The 19,820-nt window shown below is 38.3% G+C and overlaps 1 protein-coding gene across 1 annotated transcript in view; it reads right to left on the bottom strand.

Moving 5' to 3' along the window:
- LOC109089715 (membrane-spanning 4-domains subfamily A member 4A-like) overlaps positions 1 to 19,428 on the bottom strand; it is a 37,477-nt gene extending 18,049 nt beyond the window's left edge. The window contains exons 1-4 of the mRNA XM_042722883.1: positions 19,305 to 19,428; positions 10,998 to 11,208; positions 7,789 to 7,899; positions 7,623 to 7,691 (exon numbers count right to left, since the gene is read on the bottom strand). Coding sequence (XP_042578817.1) covers positions 7,623 to 7,691; positions 7,789 to 7,899; positions 10,998 to 11,183 — 366 coding nt within the window. The 5' untranslated portion in view covers positions 11,184 to 11,208; positions 19,305 to 19,428. The remainder of the gene's footprint in view (positions 1 to 7,622; positions 7,692 to 7,788; positions 7,900 to 10,997; positions 11,209 to 19,304) is intronic.
- Positions 19,429 to 19,820: the final 392 nt, after the last annotated feature.

Raw genomic sequence — 19,820 nt, 5'->3', positions numbered from 1 at the left:
TTTTATAGCCTAGGCTTTTTTAGATTTGGGAATATATGCGTTACAGACATGACAAAAAAAAAAAAAAAAAAAACATTTTGGAGTTTTTGGAGACATTATTGTTGTTGTTGGAGTTATTATTATTATTTTTTTTTTTTTTTTTTTTTTTTTTTTTTTTTATTATTTTTAGAATGCACAAACCAGAAGCAACAATATCTGCAGAGAAGGGTTGGCCATTCTCAAAAAAAAAAAAAAAAAAAAATCAATTTTATTTCAATTTTCAGAGGAAAAAACACAAAAATGAAAAAAAAAAAAAGGTTAAAGCATCTCTCCATTACAGACCATTCTGAAAGAAGAATTTATGCAAACGCGTATAAAATGCTTTAAAAACTTTAACAGAGATGTCTAGGGGGTATTTAATAGGTCTGCCTCCCATGTAAGATTTTTCTAGTTACTAGTCGTTCATTTGTCATTATTCAACTAATCGCAGGTTTATATTACATTTACATCTATAATCCATAATGAGCCTTATATTCCGCGCTCAAGCACATGCATTAAGTTTGCCCCAAAGCACAGGCAGAAGTAGCCGAATAATTGTAAAAAAGGAGACATTTAAATTATTTATTAATAAACAAATGTTTTTCTTGTCGGCTGCAAGATGAAATTCACAGTGCTGACTCTCTCAACATGAACGCGGCTTTAAAGAGAAATACAACCTTCACAGATTACATAATGCTTTTGTTCTGAATTGATTCGTTTAAAAGACATTTCAAGCTTTCTGTAGATATATTTATCATGTATGTGAGACACCACAATTTTAAGTTAATTCATTATCAGGAAAAAAATCAAGTGATCTAGAGGGCGCCTCCCTGTCCTGCATGCGCGTTAATAATTTTCGCACAAACACTTAAATATGAATAATTATTCACATTTTGCATATGCATTACAATGTAAATTATTTTTTACATGCAATTATCCAAAATAAAACCAAACAAGATTTGTAATGAAGATAAAACAAATGAGAATAAATGCTGCGCGTGAACTCAGCATCACTCGCGCAGCGCAAATCTTGCACGCAGAGATTTTACACACCTGCATTTAAATGCGGCTGCAATTTATTTTTATTTTTTTTACTTAAATTCTATGTAAGCAAGTAACGGCGGCTCCCTTTACAATCATTGAAGTTGTCTATTAATGAAGCTCTTTTTTACATCATTTGAACTTTGGTGATTATAATGAGAGAACTTGAGTTTGATCGTGAGGACGTTTTATTAATCAGTCCATTCTTTAGAATTTCAATGATTTAGCTAAATCGTGCAGGTTTAATTTATTCGTTTCTTATTTTAATTAGGCCTAAATAATGGGAACGAAATTATACAGTGCCTCACGTTTTACTAAAATAAAGAAAATAATTTATAAAACACGCAACAATTTCTTAATCAGTCTACAGACAAATATATTTTCCCAAGAAGTTGTCTGTCAAAATAAAGGACTGGTAACAAATAACAAAAATGCATGTTGTTTTATTAAAGGCATTTTAAAATATAAATTAAAATATAGGCCTAATATATGAGAATATTGACATTTTGCATATAAATCCATGTAGCCTAGCTCACTAAAATAGGCTACCACTTTTAATGCTACGGTGCAAAGTAAAACACAATTTATTTTGAATAATATAACACATAATTCATATTATATAAATAATACTGCACACCTATTAAATGTGTCAAATCTAAAATATGGTGTAATACTTTGTAGTTTAGAGAAAATATAAGCACAGGCAGAGGCTTGACATTTATCTTGCTTGAATTCGTTCTAAGAAATGCACATAACTTCATAATTACCAAACTTTTATCTGTGAATATTAAATAGTTTAACTATAGTGTTTTTCTTTCATTTTCCCTGTCTGCAGCCGTCAAATGTAACACATCAGCGAGGCAAAACTGACGTCTATTTGCGAAAATGTGCATTGATGCGCTTGTTTGAAAACTTGTGATTAAAGCGCCACTCAGCGGTCAAAAGCTGCAAATGCACTTTGCAGACGCCGCGGCGGCGGTACGAGCGGCGGTAGAAGTAACGTTTTGGATGTCCACCTACTGTATGCTTGAAGTGTTTTATATATATGGATTTTATTGTAGCCAAGTAAAGTATTAGCGTTGATTTGAGAGGCTAAATTGATCAAACATGTTTTACTCGCTGTCGGCTCGGCTGCTTAATCGTCATTTAAATAAAAATGCTCCAAACATTTGTCTAAATTAACTTAATAAAGAAATTAAAAGAAACACAACTAACAAAACTTACCTATTTTAATGGCTGCAAATAGGGCAGGCTGCCGCTGTTTAATAAAAAAAATAACAAAAACCGGCCTCATCTCAGACTCGGGCTGATAATTCTGATGAGCTGTTGGACACGGGTCGGGCTAGGGCCTGAGCGTCTCGGGCCAGGGCCGGGCTCGGGCCTAGATTTGAGGCCCGTGCAGGGCTCTATTAAGAATGTTATTGATGATATTGCTCCAATAATAGTCAGTAAGAAAACAAACAGACAGAAATCAGTTTGGAGAAGATCAATAGCAGTTCAGACTATTAAAAGACAATGCAGAAAAGCCGAGTGGATGTGGCAGAAGACGAAACTTGAAATTCACTATAGCATCTATAAAGACAGCCTTCATGCTTTTAATGTGAAACTAGCCACAGCTAGACAGAATTTCTTCTCAAACCTTATAAACAGTAACTTAAACAACACTCGTACTCTTTTTGCCACTGTTGAGAGACTGACAAACCCCCCCATGTCAGATTCCCAGTGAAATGCTCTCAAACAGCAAATGCAATGAGTTTGCTTCCTTCTTTTCTGAGAAGATCATCAATATCAGGAAGGAGATTAGCACATCAAGTAATGCAGAGGTCAGACAGATTTGGCTGCAATATCAAAAAGATACTATGTCTATTTTTGAAGCAACTGATAGCAAAATTTTGGAAGAAATAGTGCAGCACCTAAAATCGTCAACCTGCTATCTTGACACACTTCCCACATCTTTTTTTTTAAGTGTGCTTAACTGTTTAGAAGCAGATCTCTTAGAAGTAGTGAACGCCTCACTTCTTTCTGGGACACATAGATCTCAGTGCTGCGTTTGACACTGTCGATCATAACATACTACTAGAGAGACTGGAAAACTGGGTCGGGGTTTCTGGGATGGTACTCAAATGGTTCAGGTCATACTTAGAAGGGAGAGGCTATTATGTGAGTCTAGGAGAGCATAAGTCTAAGTTGACGTCCATGACATGAGGAGTCCCACAAGGCTCAATTCTTGCACTGCTCTTTTTTTGTTTGTATTTGATCAGGTGAAGTCAAATAATGAAAAAGAACCAAACTGCCTATCACAGCTATGTTGATGATACCCAGATTTACCTAGCCTTATCGCCAAATGACTACAGCCCCATTTGACTCCCTCTGCCAAGTCATTGATGAAATTAACAGTTGCCAGAACTTTCTTCAGTTAAACAAGGAAAAAAAAAAAAGTCATTGCATTTGGAAAAAAAGATGAAGTTTTTCAAAGTGAATGCATACCTTGCCTCTAGGGGTCAAACAACTAAAAATCAAGTAAGGAATCTTGGGTGTGATTCTGGAGACAGACCTTAGTTTCAGGTGTCATGTCAAAGCAGTAACTAAATCAGCATACTATCATTTTAAAAACATTGCAAGAATTAGATGTTTTGTTTCCAGTCAAGACTTGGAGAAACTTGTTCATGCCTTTATCACCAGCAGGGTGGACTATTTTAATGGTCTCTTCACCGGCCTTCCCAAGAAGACCATTAGACAGCTGCAGCTGATACGGAATGCTGCTGCCAGGATTCTGACTAGAACCAGAAAATCTGAGCATATCACACCAGTTCTCAGGTCCTTACACTGGCATCCAGTTCTATTAAGGATTGATTTTAAAGTACTTTTACTCGTTTATAAATCACTCAATGATCTAGGACCAAAATATATTGGAGATATGTTCACTGAATATAAACCTAACAGAGCACTCAGATCATTAGGCTCGAGTCAGTTAGAAATACCAAGGGTTCACACAAAACAATGGGAATCTGCTTTTAGTTATTATGCTGCCAGCAGTTGGAATCAGCTTCCAGAAGAGATCAGTTGTGCTAAAACATTAGTCACATTTTAAATGCAGACTCAAAACTCATCTGTTTAGCTGTGCATTTATTGAATGAGCACTGTGCAATGTCAGAAATGATTGCACTGTATCTTACATATTCACTGTATTTTATGTAAAATCACTTTCTATTTTAACTGTTTTAAATTCATTTTAAATAGTCAATTTTTAAATCATTTTCAGAGTTTTAAAATTGCTTGTTTTTATTTATTTTATTTTTTTTCTTCATGATTATTTTACTTTTTTTATGTAAAGCACTTTGAATTACCATCATGTACGAAATGTGCTATATAAATAAACTTGCCTTGCCTTGCCTTGCCTTCGGAGACGCTCAGGTAGACCTGTTTGCCTCTCCAAAAAATTCCCACTGCCCAGACATTGTGCAAGATCAGGGAGGATGAGGAGCAGGTCCTCATGGTTGTGCCTTTTTGGCCTGGCCAGACCTGGTTCCCCAAACTTGGACTCCTCGCGACAGCCCCTCCCTGGCCAATTCCTCTGAGGAAAGACCTTCTTTCTCAGAGACGGGGCACCCTCTGGCACCAGCGTCCCGATCTTTGGAACCTACATGTGTGGGTTCTGGACGGGTCACAGAAGGTTTAGGTAACTTGCCACTTCAGGTGGTAGCTACCATCACCTCGGCTAGAGCCTTGTCTACCAGACACGCCTATGGTTTGAAGTGGAACCTCTTCGTTACCTGGTGTTTTTCATGTCGTGAAGACCCCTGGAGATGCCCGATCGGGTCAGTGCTTTCCTTTCTTCAGGAAGGGTTGGAACGAAGGCTGTCTCCTTCCACCCTGAAGGTTTATGTGGCCGCCATTTCGGCTCACCATGACCCTGTTGATGGTAAGTCTCTTGGGAAGCATGATCTGGTCATCAGGTTCCTGAGAAGGACCAGGAGGCTCAATCACCTCGCCCTCATCAAGTTCGCTCTTGGGACCTCGCAGTTATTCTATCGGCACTGCAGGGGCTCCCTTCGAGCCAGTAAGGACCTGAATGGTGTCAATCCGCTTGCTGCGCCATTCCACTTCACGGACTGGATGCGTGCGCGATTCCCCTCAGGTGAGTTCCTCAGTTCAGAACCCTGGGTTCCTCCAGCACTGTTGATGTCCAGCACTTGCGTGCATGCCCTATCGGTCAGCCCTGTGTGGGACTAGGTGCCTCCATGTGTTGTGATTCCCCTTTTTTGGGCAATCCCACGTGTGTATTTCCACAGTAAGTCTCTTCATGTGTCTTCCCCTTCGCAAGCACCTTGCCAAGCTCTGTCGTTGAAACTTCCACCCTGTGGGCTGGGTACCTCAGATGTGTATCACCACCTCTCGGTTGATACATGCCTTTGTAAGTCCTCCTATGAGCAGGCAGCCTGCTAGCATATGTCCAGCTGGAATATGCTACCCAGTGCATTCTGTGTCAGGTATAGGCCCTCACTCGTGCTGGCCTCACGACAGGGTTCTATCACTCACATGGGTCACTGGAAGACAGCCATGTGGCGTTTTGTAAGGGACCCCATTCGTCAGTCTCTTTCTGACGTAACGTAGAACGTGACTGAAAGGGAACATCTAGGTTTTGTATGTAACCCTCGTTAGAAGGAGGGAATGGAGACGTTACGTCCCTTTGCCACATCGCTGTTCCGCTGAACGGCCGGGTCACTGGGCTCGGCTCCTCAGCAAAACTTGGATGCGAGTTGCTTGCGCTGCTCCTTATATACCCACACAGCGGGGCGGAGCTCGCGATGCAAATCCAGCAGACCAAGGTACACTGTGTACCATTGGCTCGTTTTGTTACCACTCGAAGGTGATTGGGCTCTCGGGCTCTTAACCATCAATCCCCGTGTGCTACATGCATGTTCCCCATGTATTTGTAAGTAAAGTCGGATTGTTCTGGATTCTCCCACATCTCCTCACAGTAGGTGCACCATGACAAAAGACTAGACCTACAAAAGTAAACGGCGCCCCTTCTTCCCATTTTGTTTCCGTGTTTTGAAAGTGTTTTTTGTTGTTGCTGCAGTGTGTAATTTTGGTATACGTAGAAAGTTTTTTTTTTAGGGTTGTCAAATGATTAATCACGATTAATCACAATCCATTTTTGATGTTTTTTTTAATACACACACATGCATGTATATATTTAAGAAGAATATGTTATGTTTATATATTAAATATGTTTATATATAATATAAAATATAAGAATATAAATATATAAATGTATATACATGTAAATATTTTCTAAATATATAATTTATGTGTGTGTATTTATATATACATAATAAATATACCCTGTACACATACATATATTATGTAAACAAAACTTTTATTTTGGATGTGATTAATCGTGATTAATCATTTGACAGCCCTAGTTTTTTTGTTTTCCCTGTTTTCTCCACATGGCCATGGAAGTAGCCACTCGGTTCTCCGCCCCAGCCCACAGAGATCTCCCTTTCGTCGAGTACGCGCGGGAATTCTGTGGCTCACCGCGGTGACGGCGTTGGACGATGCCACCATCAACTGTTCTGGATCGGGGGAAATTACTACCATCCCGTTGACCTCCCAGATACCACAGGGCTAAGCTAGAGGGAAGGGATCCTCCGGTGTCTGGAGAGCATCCGGCCCCGATCTGGAACCAGCCCGCCGGGTGCTCTTCTGTCACGTCCGCCAGCTGCTTCAAAGCCAAGCCCACCGGCCACCCTACTCTCAGGCCCGTCGTCCGCTCCAGTGTCGGCTCCAGTCCCTGAGCCCGCTCCAGTGTAGGGATGTGCTGGTATCAAATTTTCATGTTGCGATTAATTGCTAATACTTTTATCACGGTATTGAAATTTAGGTTCAAAAAAAATGTTGTCATAATACAATATAACAGGTTTAAAGGAACACTATTTCTATAACCACTATTTTTGAAAATGGGCTCATTTTCCAACTCCCCTAGAGTTAAACAGTTTTACCATTTTCGAATCCATTCAGCTGATCTCCGGGTCTGGCAGTAGCACTTTTAGCTTAGCTTAGCATTGATCATTGAATCTGATTAGACCGTTGGCATCTCGCTCAAAAATGACCAAAGAGTTTTGAAATTTTCCTATTTAAAACTTGACTCTTCTGTAGTTACATTGTGTACTAAGACTGACGGAAAATGAAAAGTTGTGTTTTTCTAGGCTGAAATTGCTAGGAACTATATTCTCATTCCGGCGTAATAATCAAGGAACTTTGCTGCCATACATGCCATACTGGGGATTATTTTCAGGCGCTGCGTAATATCATTGCGCCTGCTGCATCCATGGTATGGCATGTACGGCAGCAAAGGCCTCCAGAGTGGTCATTAAGTGTGGGTGGTGCATTCAGGACGTAAAGATCAAATTGTGAATTATGGTCATTGATGCCCAAAAGACGGGAAGAAGAAATCAGTATAAACCAGTCTAGGAAAACAGTAAAAACACAACAGAACACTATTTCTGTACTTCCAGCTGGTGCTTAGACCCCAAAAATAAGTGTTGTGTACATACCAAACAAAATCCGGAGGGAGAATTAATTTTGTTTTCTGCAGCAATGCAGAGTGAACCTGCGGTAATGTACTGAGAAGAGAGAGAAAATACAAAATTGAGGCTTGCACTGGAAAATGTAGCTTGTATTATAATAGACAGAAAACGTAATTGTATAATTGTTTCTTACGATGAGAGATCCCCAGTAAGGAATACCAGTATAGACAAAGATGGGTTCAGCATAAACTGTAGACACAATGCCAAACAGCAGAGTAATCAGACCGATCATTATCTGGACCGTCTGTGAGGGACAAAAAGAACACAGAAAGTGTGAGTGGCATGAGAGTCTTTCATAAAGCGGAACAATATAAAATATACAATATGGCAGCTGTAGTTATGGACTTACGATTGTACTAGAAAACTATCCCCCAAAATATATTTTGCAAGTTTGGAATTAGCATTGTATGAATGTCATTGTATTTGCAGATGTGCAAGATTGGATTACTTTAAATTTTTTGATAGTTTGCAACTCCTTTATGTTCTCTGTGACTGATCCACTGTAAACTTTACTATTTTACTCTGTAATTGATAAACCTAATCTTATACTGGTGTCTTTCCTGCACTGCCACCAAGACAATAAGTCACATTCTTCAATAAATATTGTGTATATTTTGTTAAAGGAATAGTTCACCAAAAATGAAAATTTGATGTTTATCTTTACCGTTGCAGTCTGTCAGTCCTATAATGTAAGTGGATGGGAATCACTGCTTTGAGAGTCATAAAACATACACAAATTAAACCCTGCAGCTTGTGACGATACACTAATTTGTAAAGACACAAAATGATCGGTCTGTGCAAGAAACTGAACAGTATGTATATAGTTTTTTTACCTCTGATTTTCATCTCAATATCTGAACTGTCCTGAGCGTGTTCGCGTCCTCTTCTTCAACCGGCGCATGATGCGTCTTCTTGCTTTACTGCAGATCGTAGACTTATAAGTGCATTATCGCCACCTATCTCTTAAATGGACCATTGACATTCCTAATTCAGATTGTAGATAGAGTGTCAATGGTCCATTTGAGAGATAGGTGGTGGGGATGCACTTATAAGTCTGCGATCTGCAGTAAACCAAGAAGAAGACGCCTCATGCACAATGTATCGTCACGAGCTGAAGGGTTTAATTTGGTTTTGTTTGTTCATATCTTCTGACTCTCAAAGCCGTGATTCCCATCCACTTACATTACAGGAATGACAGACTGCAACAGTTTGAGTTAAAAGTCTCTGTTTGTGTTCAACTGTAGAAACAAAGTCACGTACATCTTGGATGCCCTGGGGGTAAGCAGATAAACATCATATTTTCATTTTTGGGTGAACTATTACTTAAATGTGTGCACCGCTCCTCGTTTAGAATTTATTCATAATGACATACACAAATAAAAAATCTGTATATGTGACCCTGGACCACAAAATTAGTGTTAAATTTTTTGAAATTGAGATGTATACATCACCTGAAAGCTGAATAAATAAGCTTTACATTGATGTATGGTTTGTTAGAATATGACAATATTTGGCTGAGAAAATCTGGAATCTGAGAGTACAAAAATAATTAAAAAGATTGAGAAAATCACATTTAAAAATATCCAAATGAAGTTCTTAGCAATGCATGTTACTAATCAAAAATGAAGTTTTTATATATTTACGGTAGAAAATTTACTAAAATATCTTCATGGAACATGATCTTTACTTAATATCCTAATGATTTTTGGCGTAAAAGAAAAATCGATAATTTTGACCCATACAAAGTATTTTTGGCTATTGCTACAAATATAGCCCATCGACTTAAGACTGGTTTTGTGGTCCAGGGGGCGTATTACAGAAAGTGTCTTATCTTAGGTCTTAACATAAGATGTGATAGGTTAAATTAGGATTTTTCAGAAATTCATATTACATAAGCAAATCTTAACTTGTTTTGGGATTCTTATCCTATCTCACAAAACTGTATCTTATCTCTAATTAGGAAATCTTAAATTGCATTATCAAGCTCGACAATGCACTCGCAGGTCTGTTACCAAGCAACCAACACTGCGCTAGCTGCAGATGAGGTAAACAAAATAATAGAAGCTACTTCACTTTGAAAATTGCCTTTTGCAAAAAAATGTAAGGCATTAGTCACTTGCACTATAACCGGTAAGGCTCCGTGACGCTTTGTTGGTCTCTGTAATGCTGGTTGCAGTTCCTGTGCCAACTGTAATAAATTGCGTGGCAGTCTGTAATTACTTATAAGTGTTTTGTCATCAAAATGTAACACATCTTCAGGGTCCTCCAAGAGTCTTTCTACCAGTATATCTCTGTTCTTCATTTTCAATTATTAATAAATGCAATACCATTGGTGGACAGTGCAATTGTAAGCAGTTTTTCCATTAGCTTTCAAATAATTTTGAAGTTAGGACAGCTGTGGGTTTGTCCTAAATTTAAGACAGGATTAGGATTTAGGATTTTTTGTCAAGTTAAGAGGTTTCTGTAATACCCCCTTTCCAATCTGTAGTTAAGATAAGATAATACACTTAGGAAATGCTGTTCTGTAATAGCTTTTGTTCTAAATGTGGTCCTAACTGAAATTACCATGGTTACCAAACAGATAAGATAAGATTTTAAAGTTAGGTTCTTTCTGTAATATGCCCCCAGGGTCATATATTTGAGTTTATTACATGGCTCTGTGGAATACTTGATTCCGATTGGTCAGTCGCAACATTCCAAGGAATGTTATCCCTGGATAACAACCGGTAAAAGCTAATAACACAGGCTTATCCGGGTAACAGCAGTCGGCGCTTTACTCTTGCTTGAACTATTTTTTTTCTTGGTGGAAGCTTTACGTTTGTTTAGCTAATAAAGTATTAAAACTTGATTCAAAATAGTGTACAATTGTTTAATTATGTCATCCTGGTATCGCAGTACTCGCTCTCGTTTCATACTAACGCAGCAGCTGGCATTTTGCTACGATTGTTTTGGACGCTGTAATGGATTATAGGAGAACTAACAAACTGGTAAGGTTTTAAAACATTTTCACCTTAATTCTTTTATTGCCTTAATTATTTTGTGGTGAAATGTTGTGTAATACGTGGTTTGACTGCACCGTTTCCCTTAAATGTCCGTCTAGTTTGAACTTGCCGCTTGCTCGCAACTGCTGTCTTCACGGAAGCTTTGCATTCAAATATTTCAACTCAAATCAATATTTTGCATCTAATTATTTACTTATGTGGCAAGTAGCCGTGTAATAAGCGGGATAATGTACATCCATCCTCCACTTCGCGTCGGGGTCCTGATCACCCTGTCGGGGTTTATTCTGCTAGAACAACCGGCTGGATGTACATTATTCCTTACTTATGAGACATTTCTCACCCCAAGGGCTTTCGGTTGGCCTTTCAGAAATGCCTGAAGTCCATGAAGAGGTGCGGCTCCCGTCATCTGTTGTACATAAACAGGTCCAGGAGCATTTGTCTCCATCGTATCATGAGCTGTTTGTGTTGCTGGTTGCAGCTGGATGACGAGCGTTGAAGAGTTCATGGGTATGACAGTGTGAGACATTCTGGTTTCTCAATCTCAAACTGACCTGTTCAAAATCATAGTAAATCAAAACGTGAACAATATGATTATAAAACAGCCCAACAGCTCATGTTTAATTTAATCTACATCATTTACTGTAAGGCATTTAGCAGATGCTCTTTTCAAAGACATTTATAAAATACATTCATAAAATACATTCATAAATACCATTTGACTTATATATGTGTGTGTGTGTGTTTATTTATATATATATATATATATATATATATATATATATATATATATATATTTATTTATTTATATATACACACACAGAGCTGCTTAAAAGTTAGTGAACCCATTAGAATTTTCTATATTTCTGCATAAATATGACCCAAAACATCAGAAGTCCTGAAAGTAGACAAAAAGAATCCAATAAAAACAAATAAGACAAAAATATTTTCTTTGTCGTTTATTTATTGAGAAAAAAAATGATCCAGTGTTACATATCTGTGCGGTGCAAAAGTATGTGGATCTTTGATTTCAGTATCTGGTGTGACCCCCTTTTGCATCAATAACTGCATTTCTTGTAACTGCTGATCAGTCCTGCACAATGACTTGTAGTAGTTTTATCCCATTCCTCAGTACAAAACCACTTCAGCTCTGTGATGTTGCTGGGTTTTCTCCTATAAACGGCTTGCTTCAGCTCCTTTTTACAACATTTCAATTGGATTAAGATCTGGACTTTGACTCAGCCATTCAAAAACATTAGCTTTAAAGGCTTTCGCATCATGTTGGAACTAGCCAGCAGGGTGGTTCCTGGAGAACCAATTTCCCCCTCGGGCTGTTTTCCTGGTTGCATTCACACTGGCAGCAGGAACTCTGAAGCAGTCAATAACAACGTCTTTATTCGCTGCTTTTACAAACATCAACAACCAATTAATTAAGGAGGCCGTGATCAGAGCTGTGTTTTTGTTGTGTTTCATGGGTTTCATGATAACGGAGATGGAATGTATACGCACAATTTATGCGACAGAAAATTTTGTCCCTTAGCCCAACTTTTTGCTCTTTCAATGACAACTTGCAGTGTTACAGATAATCAAAGCTGAGAAAAAGAACACAATGCTACAGACAACTGGTAAATGCTGGTATCGCTGTTTTCCATGTTCGTGGAGTAAATATGTTTACATGGCTTTTTAAAAATGCTGTTTAGCCAGTGTTTCATATGCATTTAGCCATTCAGCACACACTTACGTAAACTTAGTTTCTATTGAACTGTTTTAGACACTACTCTGAAGTAGGAGCTTAATTAGTTCCCCCAAATGGAATTCCTACTAAAACCATTCCTAGTTCTGTAGAAGATTTTTATTAATAAGATTTTCTATTAATCAAGTATAATCAAGGTGAATTTAGCCACATATGTCTATAGTTATTATTCCATTATAATCCTATGGTTGTAGTATAGGAAGAAAGATGCCTACGTGACCAGAATGTCCAGACACAGATGAGAAACATCTGTGAAAAGGGTCTTTCTCCTTACCAGACAAAATAGGGGCCCCTTCTCTCTGGGGATTGAATTGTAAGCATAAGGAAAATTATGGAATATTGAGAACGCCATGTATATGGTATATAAGGAGATACCACATAACATTCGAGAGATCTCCTTGCAAGGAACTCTCGGCTTTATTCTCCTTGAAATAAAGTCTTTTCTTCTGAAAGCAAAACCCCAGACTGAGTGTGATTCTTCGGAGCTGAGGCAGACGACACTACAGTTCCTGTGGTGCGAAGGTGCCAAAAAGTGGGAACTTCCACCAATAGTTCTAGGACTATGAAAAAGTTCCTCTAGTGTGAAAGCTTCTTTTGTTCTTCTTTAACAACTTTTTGGTAGAATGACTTTGTATGCTTGGGGTCGTTGTCTTGCTGAATGGCCCACTTTCTCTTGAGATTCATTCCTCGGACATATGTCCTGAAATTTTCCTTTAGAGTTTGCTGGTATAATTCATAATTCATTGTTCCATCAATGATGGCAAGCTGTCCTGGCCCAGATGCAGAAAAACAGGGCCAAACTAGAGTCCTGCAACGGGTTGGGTACCCGCAGGTACCCGCATAAAAGTGGCTAAAACAATTGGATTGTGACATTCCTAAAATTCACGGGCGGGGGTGCGGGAGGATAATTAACTCCTTGCGGGCGAGTAGTAGTGTGGATGAAGATATGTGCAATATTTGTATGTCTAAATTACCACTACACATATGCAACAACGATATGACATTTGACCCATCACGTCACCACCACCAGTGCGACTTTTGTTGATGCTTCTCTAGCCTAGTAAGGGTATTGTTTGTGAGCGACAGGCTCAGGTTGTATTTTTTCTTGTTCTTTTTTTATCATTAATAGGTCTATTTGTGTATAGTTTTCAGGTTCCACAGCCTATTTAGGTGCCGATGGTAGGCTACTTGAATGGCGCAAAATAAAGCGCACCTTAGCCTGTTTCATTAGCCCATCATGACACTATTGTGATATTGAGAGAAGTGCGAGATAAAAAATAAAGCACTGTAATTGGAGTGTTCTACTTGGAGAGCAGTGGCTTTCTCCTTGCACTCTGCCATGCATACTGACTATTACTATTATTACTGATAGCTCTCATTTATTTCATAGAAACATCAGTTGTATCAGTGATACTCACCTTTAGTCATAAAAAAGATGCCACTAAACAAATATTTAAATATATACTGTCTTTGTTTTGTTTGCACAGTAATTTGAATATTGCATGTGAAATTATTGCAATATAATACTTAAAAAAACTTCAGTGTTAGGTGAAATTAAGCGTGAATTATTTCAGAAAAAAATGATTAATTAGTGTTTTATATGTGTGTGTGTGTGTGTGTGTGTGTATGTATATGTATATCAGTGGTGGGCCATCAGGGCCAGCAAAGCCTCTTCTGCTGGCCAAACACTATCAGAATCACTGACTTAGTTTTAATATATTTTTCCATGACTATGTATTAAATTATTTCCGATAGTCTGTTCTCTTCATTTCACAGCTTTTCTCTTGGTTGCACTGCTTCAAGTAGTGTATGTATATATTAGAGCTTTTATCCAATCATATTTCAGCAATTGTGTTGCCAGGGTCAAAGAATTCTGTCTAGGGCCTTCAACAGTGGATCCGTCTGTAGTTTAAAATCAGTGGCAATGAAACCGTTGCTTTAACCAATAAGATTTCGAGTTGGCAGCACCAGGGCCATCTAGTAGGTGTACGATAATGTCAGCTTTTTCTCGTTCTTTGATTGGATGGTCAGAGAGCGTATTAGTCAGGGCAAGCAAACTGCATCACTTTAAACCATTTTTTATTTCAGTATTATTACTGTTTTATCAGGTTTCTTACTGTATACATCATGTACAGTATGTTATTGTAGATTTTCTGTGAATTCTGGAAAAATATTCGCCTACTGTAAATCTAAATACAATAGTACTAAATGACAGAGAAAAACCATCACACATCTCCTCGGCACCGGCTCTGTGAAAGACTCGTAAAGATGAAAAACCATTAGAGTATGGTATGTTAAGTTTCATTTTTGACTTTATTTTATTGCTTTATGCATTGTATTCTGATGGTATCTGCAAGATTTAAAGCTACGTTTAAGTTTGCGTAAGAATATGTAAGGAGCGCTCAGTTTCCGAGTCAAGCTGTAGCTATTAACTGGTCTTTTCCTTGCGGCCACAGCGCAGACCGGCGGGAGACTCTTCGTGAAGATGAGAGTCCTAGGGGCTATTTGGGCGCTTGCGCACGCTGCGACTGGCAGTGGGAGTGAGAGTGTGTGAAAGTTTGGCGTGGAAGTTTTAGAGCATTCGTGTTTGTGTTTTCCTTCTTTATTTTATTGGAAAAGTTCTTACGGGTCCGGTTTATAGCGTCGTTTATGTATGGGCGTATACACAATGGACATTAGAACTCTTTCTGTCCTTTGGACGCTCTTCCTTGGATTAATTATCTCCGACTTCGTCAAAGGAGCTGTTAGCCATGGAAAGCTACAGTACACCAGAACCACACTGCTGCAATTGAACTGTGGGAGAATGTGTGGGACAGACATCATGCTACAACTGCCTGATTGTATCCTAAAAAACCCAGGGGGGAAAATAGCGGCAACAAAGAGAAAGCGAGGTAAGCGGGGAGGCGTCAGGCAATGCTTCCGAAAACAGTGGCTTTCTCGCATTCCTCTACCCACCATGATCCTAGGGAACATCCAGTCCCTGAGGAATAAAATGGATGAGCTCCAGGGGAACGTCAGTTTTCTGAAGGACTTCAGGGAGTGTTGTGTCCTGGCTTTCACAGAGACCTGGTTGACGGAGAATGATCAGGACACCGACGTGTCAATTGATGGATTTGGGGCACCTTATCATCGTGATCGGGAGAGAGAGGTAACGGGGAAATCTCAAGGTGGCAGGGTATGTTTATATTTTAACAAACGATACTGCACTTCTGTGACTGTAAGAGAGCGTATCTGTACATCAGATGTTGAACTTTTATCAGTATCACTACAACCTTTCTACCTACCCCGTGAAGTTCCACAAGTTTTTATTAAGACAGTCTATATTCACCCAAGGGCGAATGATGCGTCGACCTCTAACACCATCTTCGAAACCGTGCAGAAATTACAATCACTCTCACCTGAGGCACCAAACTTTATACTGGGTGATTTTAACCATGTATGTCTTAAGAAAACACTTACAAACTTTTACCAGTATGTTTCCTGTCCTACTAGACAGGATAAAACCCTGGACCTTTGCTATGGATCTATAAAAGACGCTTACAAATCACTGCCTTTACCGCCGCTGGGTTCAGCGGACCACAACTGTGTGCATTTGCTGCCAACATATAAAACTGTCCTAAAAAGACATAAAGCTCAAGTTAGAGTAATTAAAGACTGGACTGATGAATCAATACTATGCTTACAAGACTGTTTTGATTGTACAGACTGGGAAATGTTTAAAAAGTCTTGTGGGGATGACCTAAATGAATGGACTGATGTGACATGCTCATATATTGCCTTTTGTAGAGACATGATTGTCCCATGTTAACAGGTGAAAATTTATCCTAATAACAAACCATGGATAACTAAAACTGTTAAAGATAGTTTACAGAAAAAACAATCATGTTTTAAGGGGGGTGACATTGCTGAACTACAAATAGCAAAAAAGGATTTAAAAATAGGAATTCTCAAAGCAAAACGAGACTATAAATATAAACTGGAGAACCAGATGGCAACAAACAATCTTGGATCAGCCTGGGACAGTATGAAAACCATAGCAGGCCTCCAGAATCTTAAAAAGCAGCAGCCCAGTCACCTTGGATGGCTTCAGCTCAGATACTGAGCTGGCCAGTGCTCTTATTCAATTTTACAATCGGTTTAATATTTTTGATTTTAGAGATGAGATCGACAATTTGAGTAAACAGCTTGTAGACATTCAACATTTTAATATAACACAAACCGAAGTGCACAAAGCATTCCTCTCTATAAGAGTTAATAAAAGTCATGGTCCAGATAACATCTGTGGGCGCACACTCAAAACCTGTGCAAAGCAATTGAGTACTCCTTTCCACTACATTTTTAACAAATCTTTAGAGGCACAATTCCTGTCCCCAAATCTAACAACACCAAAAATCTTAATGATTTCAGACCAGTGGCACTCACATCAATAGTAATGAAAGTTTTTGAAAAATTAGTGAGGTCTGAAATATTGAGGAAAACGGAGCATTCACTTGACCCCCGTAGGGGGGTGGAAGATGCCACAGTCACCTTACTTAATTTACTCTTTAAGCATTTAGATAACAATGTCTCTCATGCCAGACTTTTATTTATTGATTTCTCATCGGCTTTTAATACAATTCAACCTCATATTTTAACCACAAGGCTGCTGGAACAGTTTGATCTAAGTAATAACCTGGTCGGTTGGATCCTTAACTTTTTAACGGACAGGACACAAAGAGTGAGAGTGAATGGCGGTCTCTCAGAAAAAGTCTGTTCATCAACAGGCTCCCCACAGGGATGCATACTCTCACGTCTTCTTTTCATCCTGTACACAAATATGTGCCAGAGCAGGTGGGAAAACAGGACTATAATTAAATATGCAGATGACTCAGTAATTGTTAGCCTGCTCCAAGATAGTGAAACAGGTCACGGTCCAGTCATCAATGACTTTGTTGAATGGTGTGAGGCGTCTCACCTTCAACTAAATGTAGTTAAAACAAATGACATGCTTATTGATTTTAGGAAAAAAACAATCCAAACACAAGAAATTACATCAATCAAAGGTCAAACTGTTGAATGTGTCGAATCATATAAATACCTGGGGATGGTGATAGACTCTAAACTTACATTTGGAATGAACTGTGAACAAGTCTGTAAAAAAGGGCATCAGCGTTTGTTTTGTTTGAGGAAACTGAATCAATTTCACATTGATAAATCCATCATGACCCTTTTTTATCACGCATTCATTGAGTCAATTTTATCATTTGCGCTAGCAGCCTGGTTTGGGAACCTCACTTTGAAAAATAAAAACTTGCTCAATAAAATAGTAAAGTGGTCCAGCAGGCTGATAGGTGACCCACAGCTTAATGTGGAGACCTTGTACACAAAACAGTTACAGCGCATAACTAGTTTGATTTTAAATGACAGTTCACATCCTTTGCGCACAGAATTCCAGCTTCTACCCTCTGGGCGTAGGTTTATAATCCCCAGGTGTAGAACAAAAAGACACAAAAACAGTTTTGTACCTGCAGCCATTACTTTGAGGAATGAGTTATTTGTTTTATTTGAAGGGTATAAATACATTTGAGTTAATAAAGATGTGGAAGAACATCAGGATGATGTGCATTGCGCAGGTGTGGGCCACTGTTGTGTTAATTTGATTTCTTTCTTTAGTTTTGGCATTCATTCTCACTACATGAAATAACTGTCTGTGATGCAATGCCCTGTTATACTGCCTTTCTGTATAATATTTATGGTTTCTATAACCGTGGTGTCATTATGAAGGTATTAAGAGGTGGACATATACACACAAACGCACACACACAAAAACAGATATATATATAGTTAGATGTATTGTAAGTATATTTATAATAGGTCTCTTAACTCTTAACTTAATGTCCTATTTATATTTGATTTGATCCTTCATGTAACTAAATGATTTTCAAGGGGTCATCTGATGCTGCTAAAAAGAACATTATTTTGTGTATTTGGTGTAATGAAATGTGTTTTTTAACCTTAAATCGCATAAACACGTTATTTTCTACATACTGTACATTATTGTTTCTCCTCTATGCCCCGCCTTCTGAAATGCGGCGTTTTTCACAAAGCTTCTGTTCTGTAAAAGCGAGGTGTGCTGTGATTGGCCAGATATCAGTGCATTGTGATTGGCTGAACGCCTCAAGCGTGTGACGGGCGGCTTGAGTGACATATTGTGATGCCTTGTCTTAACCAAGACTTAATCAAGGCTCTCTGATTTAAAACACGATGGTGATTTATTTCACGTGTCATTGTTGTGATGCAACTCAACTGTTAACCACATTCACCGTCTCTAACTCTATATCGACACCAACTCCCGAGCAGTTCGTTATTTCTCCATCAAATGGCTTTCCCAACTCATTTTTACGTGTCATGGCGCAACTTTCCTGTGAGGAACATTGTTCAGAGGAAAACCCGAGATTGAGCAAGACTTCTTTCCGCTGTAGAGAGATAACTGGAAACTGTACAGCTGTTTGTGCTGCCAACAAGTGTAATTAAGACAATACATGTTATTAATATGATAAGAAACAACAGTTTGCAATATTAAGGAGCAAAACAAGCTGTTTCTGTAAAGTTATAAATAGCAGAAAGACCTACATTAGCCTACATTTACAAACGACCCGCCCAGTCTAACAGAAAAAAGAAGGTGAATAGCGAAATCTCTCTCCATTACTTCATTTACTGTCTACTATATTGACTTCGATGTGAATCATGAATTCAAATTCACAGAAATGTATAATAAATACATCTTATGATAAACGTTAGCCATTCATTAATAAAACCTCACAATAAACTCGACTTAAATAGCAAACACACAACACACATATAATATAGTTATTAATATGACAGCATCATATTATTAGAAGGACATTCTGGACTCACCGATAAATAAGACAGAAGTTGTAAGCTTTGGTTCAGAGTTCAGAAATGGGTCTTTTTCAGTGGCGTAGTTAACTTTGAAGAAGTGGGTGGGACAGGATTTGAGTGCGTGTGTGTGTGTATGCTTTAATAAAATGTATTATTAGGTCCGAAATTATTAATGCCAGTTAAATACATAGATAAGCCATAAACATTCGTGTTCTCAAACAGTCTCGTGTGTAAAGTGCTCGTGTGCTGAGGAGTGGGACATGTCCCACCCGTTAATTACAACATGATCTTATCACAGGACAGACTCAAACGTTCAGTTTCGATTTACAAGACTGAGATTGGTTATTATTGGTTGAGATCTTTATATATATTATGTACCAAAATAAATCTTGTTATGCATATTTAAAGCATGAATCATTTAATGACATTTAAAAAGAATTTAAGCATCACAGTGAAGCCCTCAAATAATTAATTGTAATTTTTAAATCTTTATACTATGCTTATATCCTTTAAACGACTAGGTTATTTGTA

Source organism: Cyprinus carpio, chromosome B4 (genome assembly GCF_018340385.1).
Source record: "Cyprinus carpio isolate SPL01 chromosome B4, ASM1834038v1, whole genome shotgun sequence".
NCBI lineage: Eukaryota > Metazoa > Chordata > Actinopteri > Cypriniformes > Cyprinidae > Cyprinus > Cyprinus carpio.
This window is presented reverse-complemented; position numbering and strand designations above follow the sequence as displayed.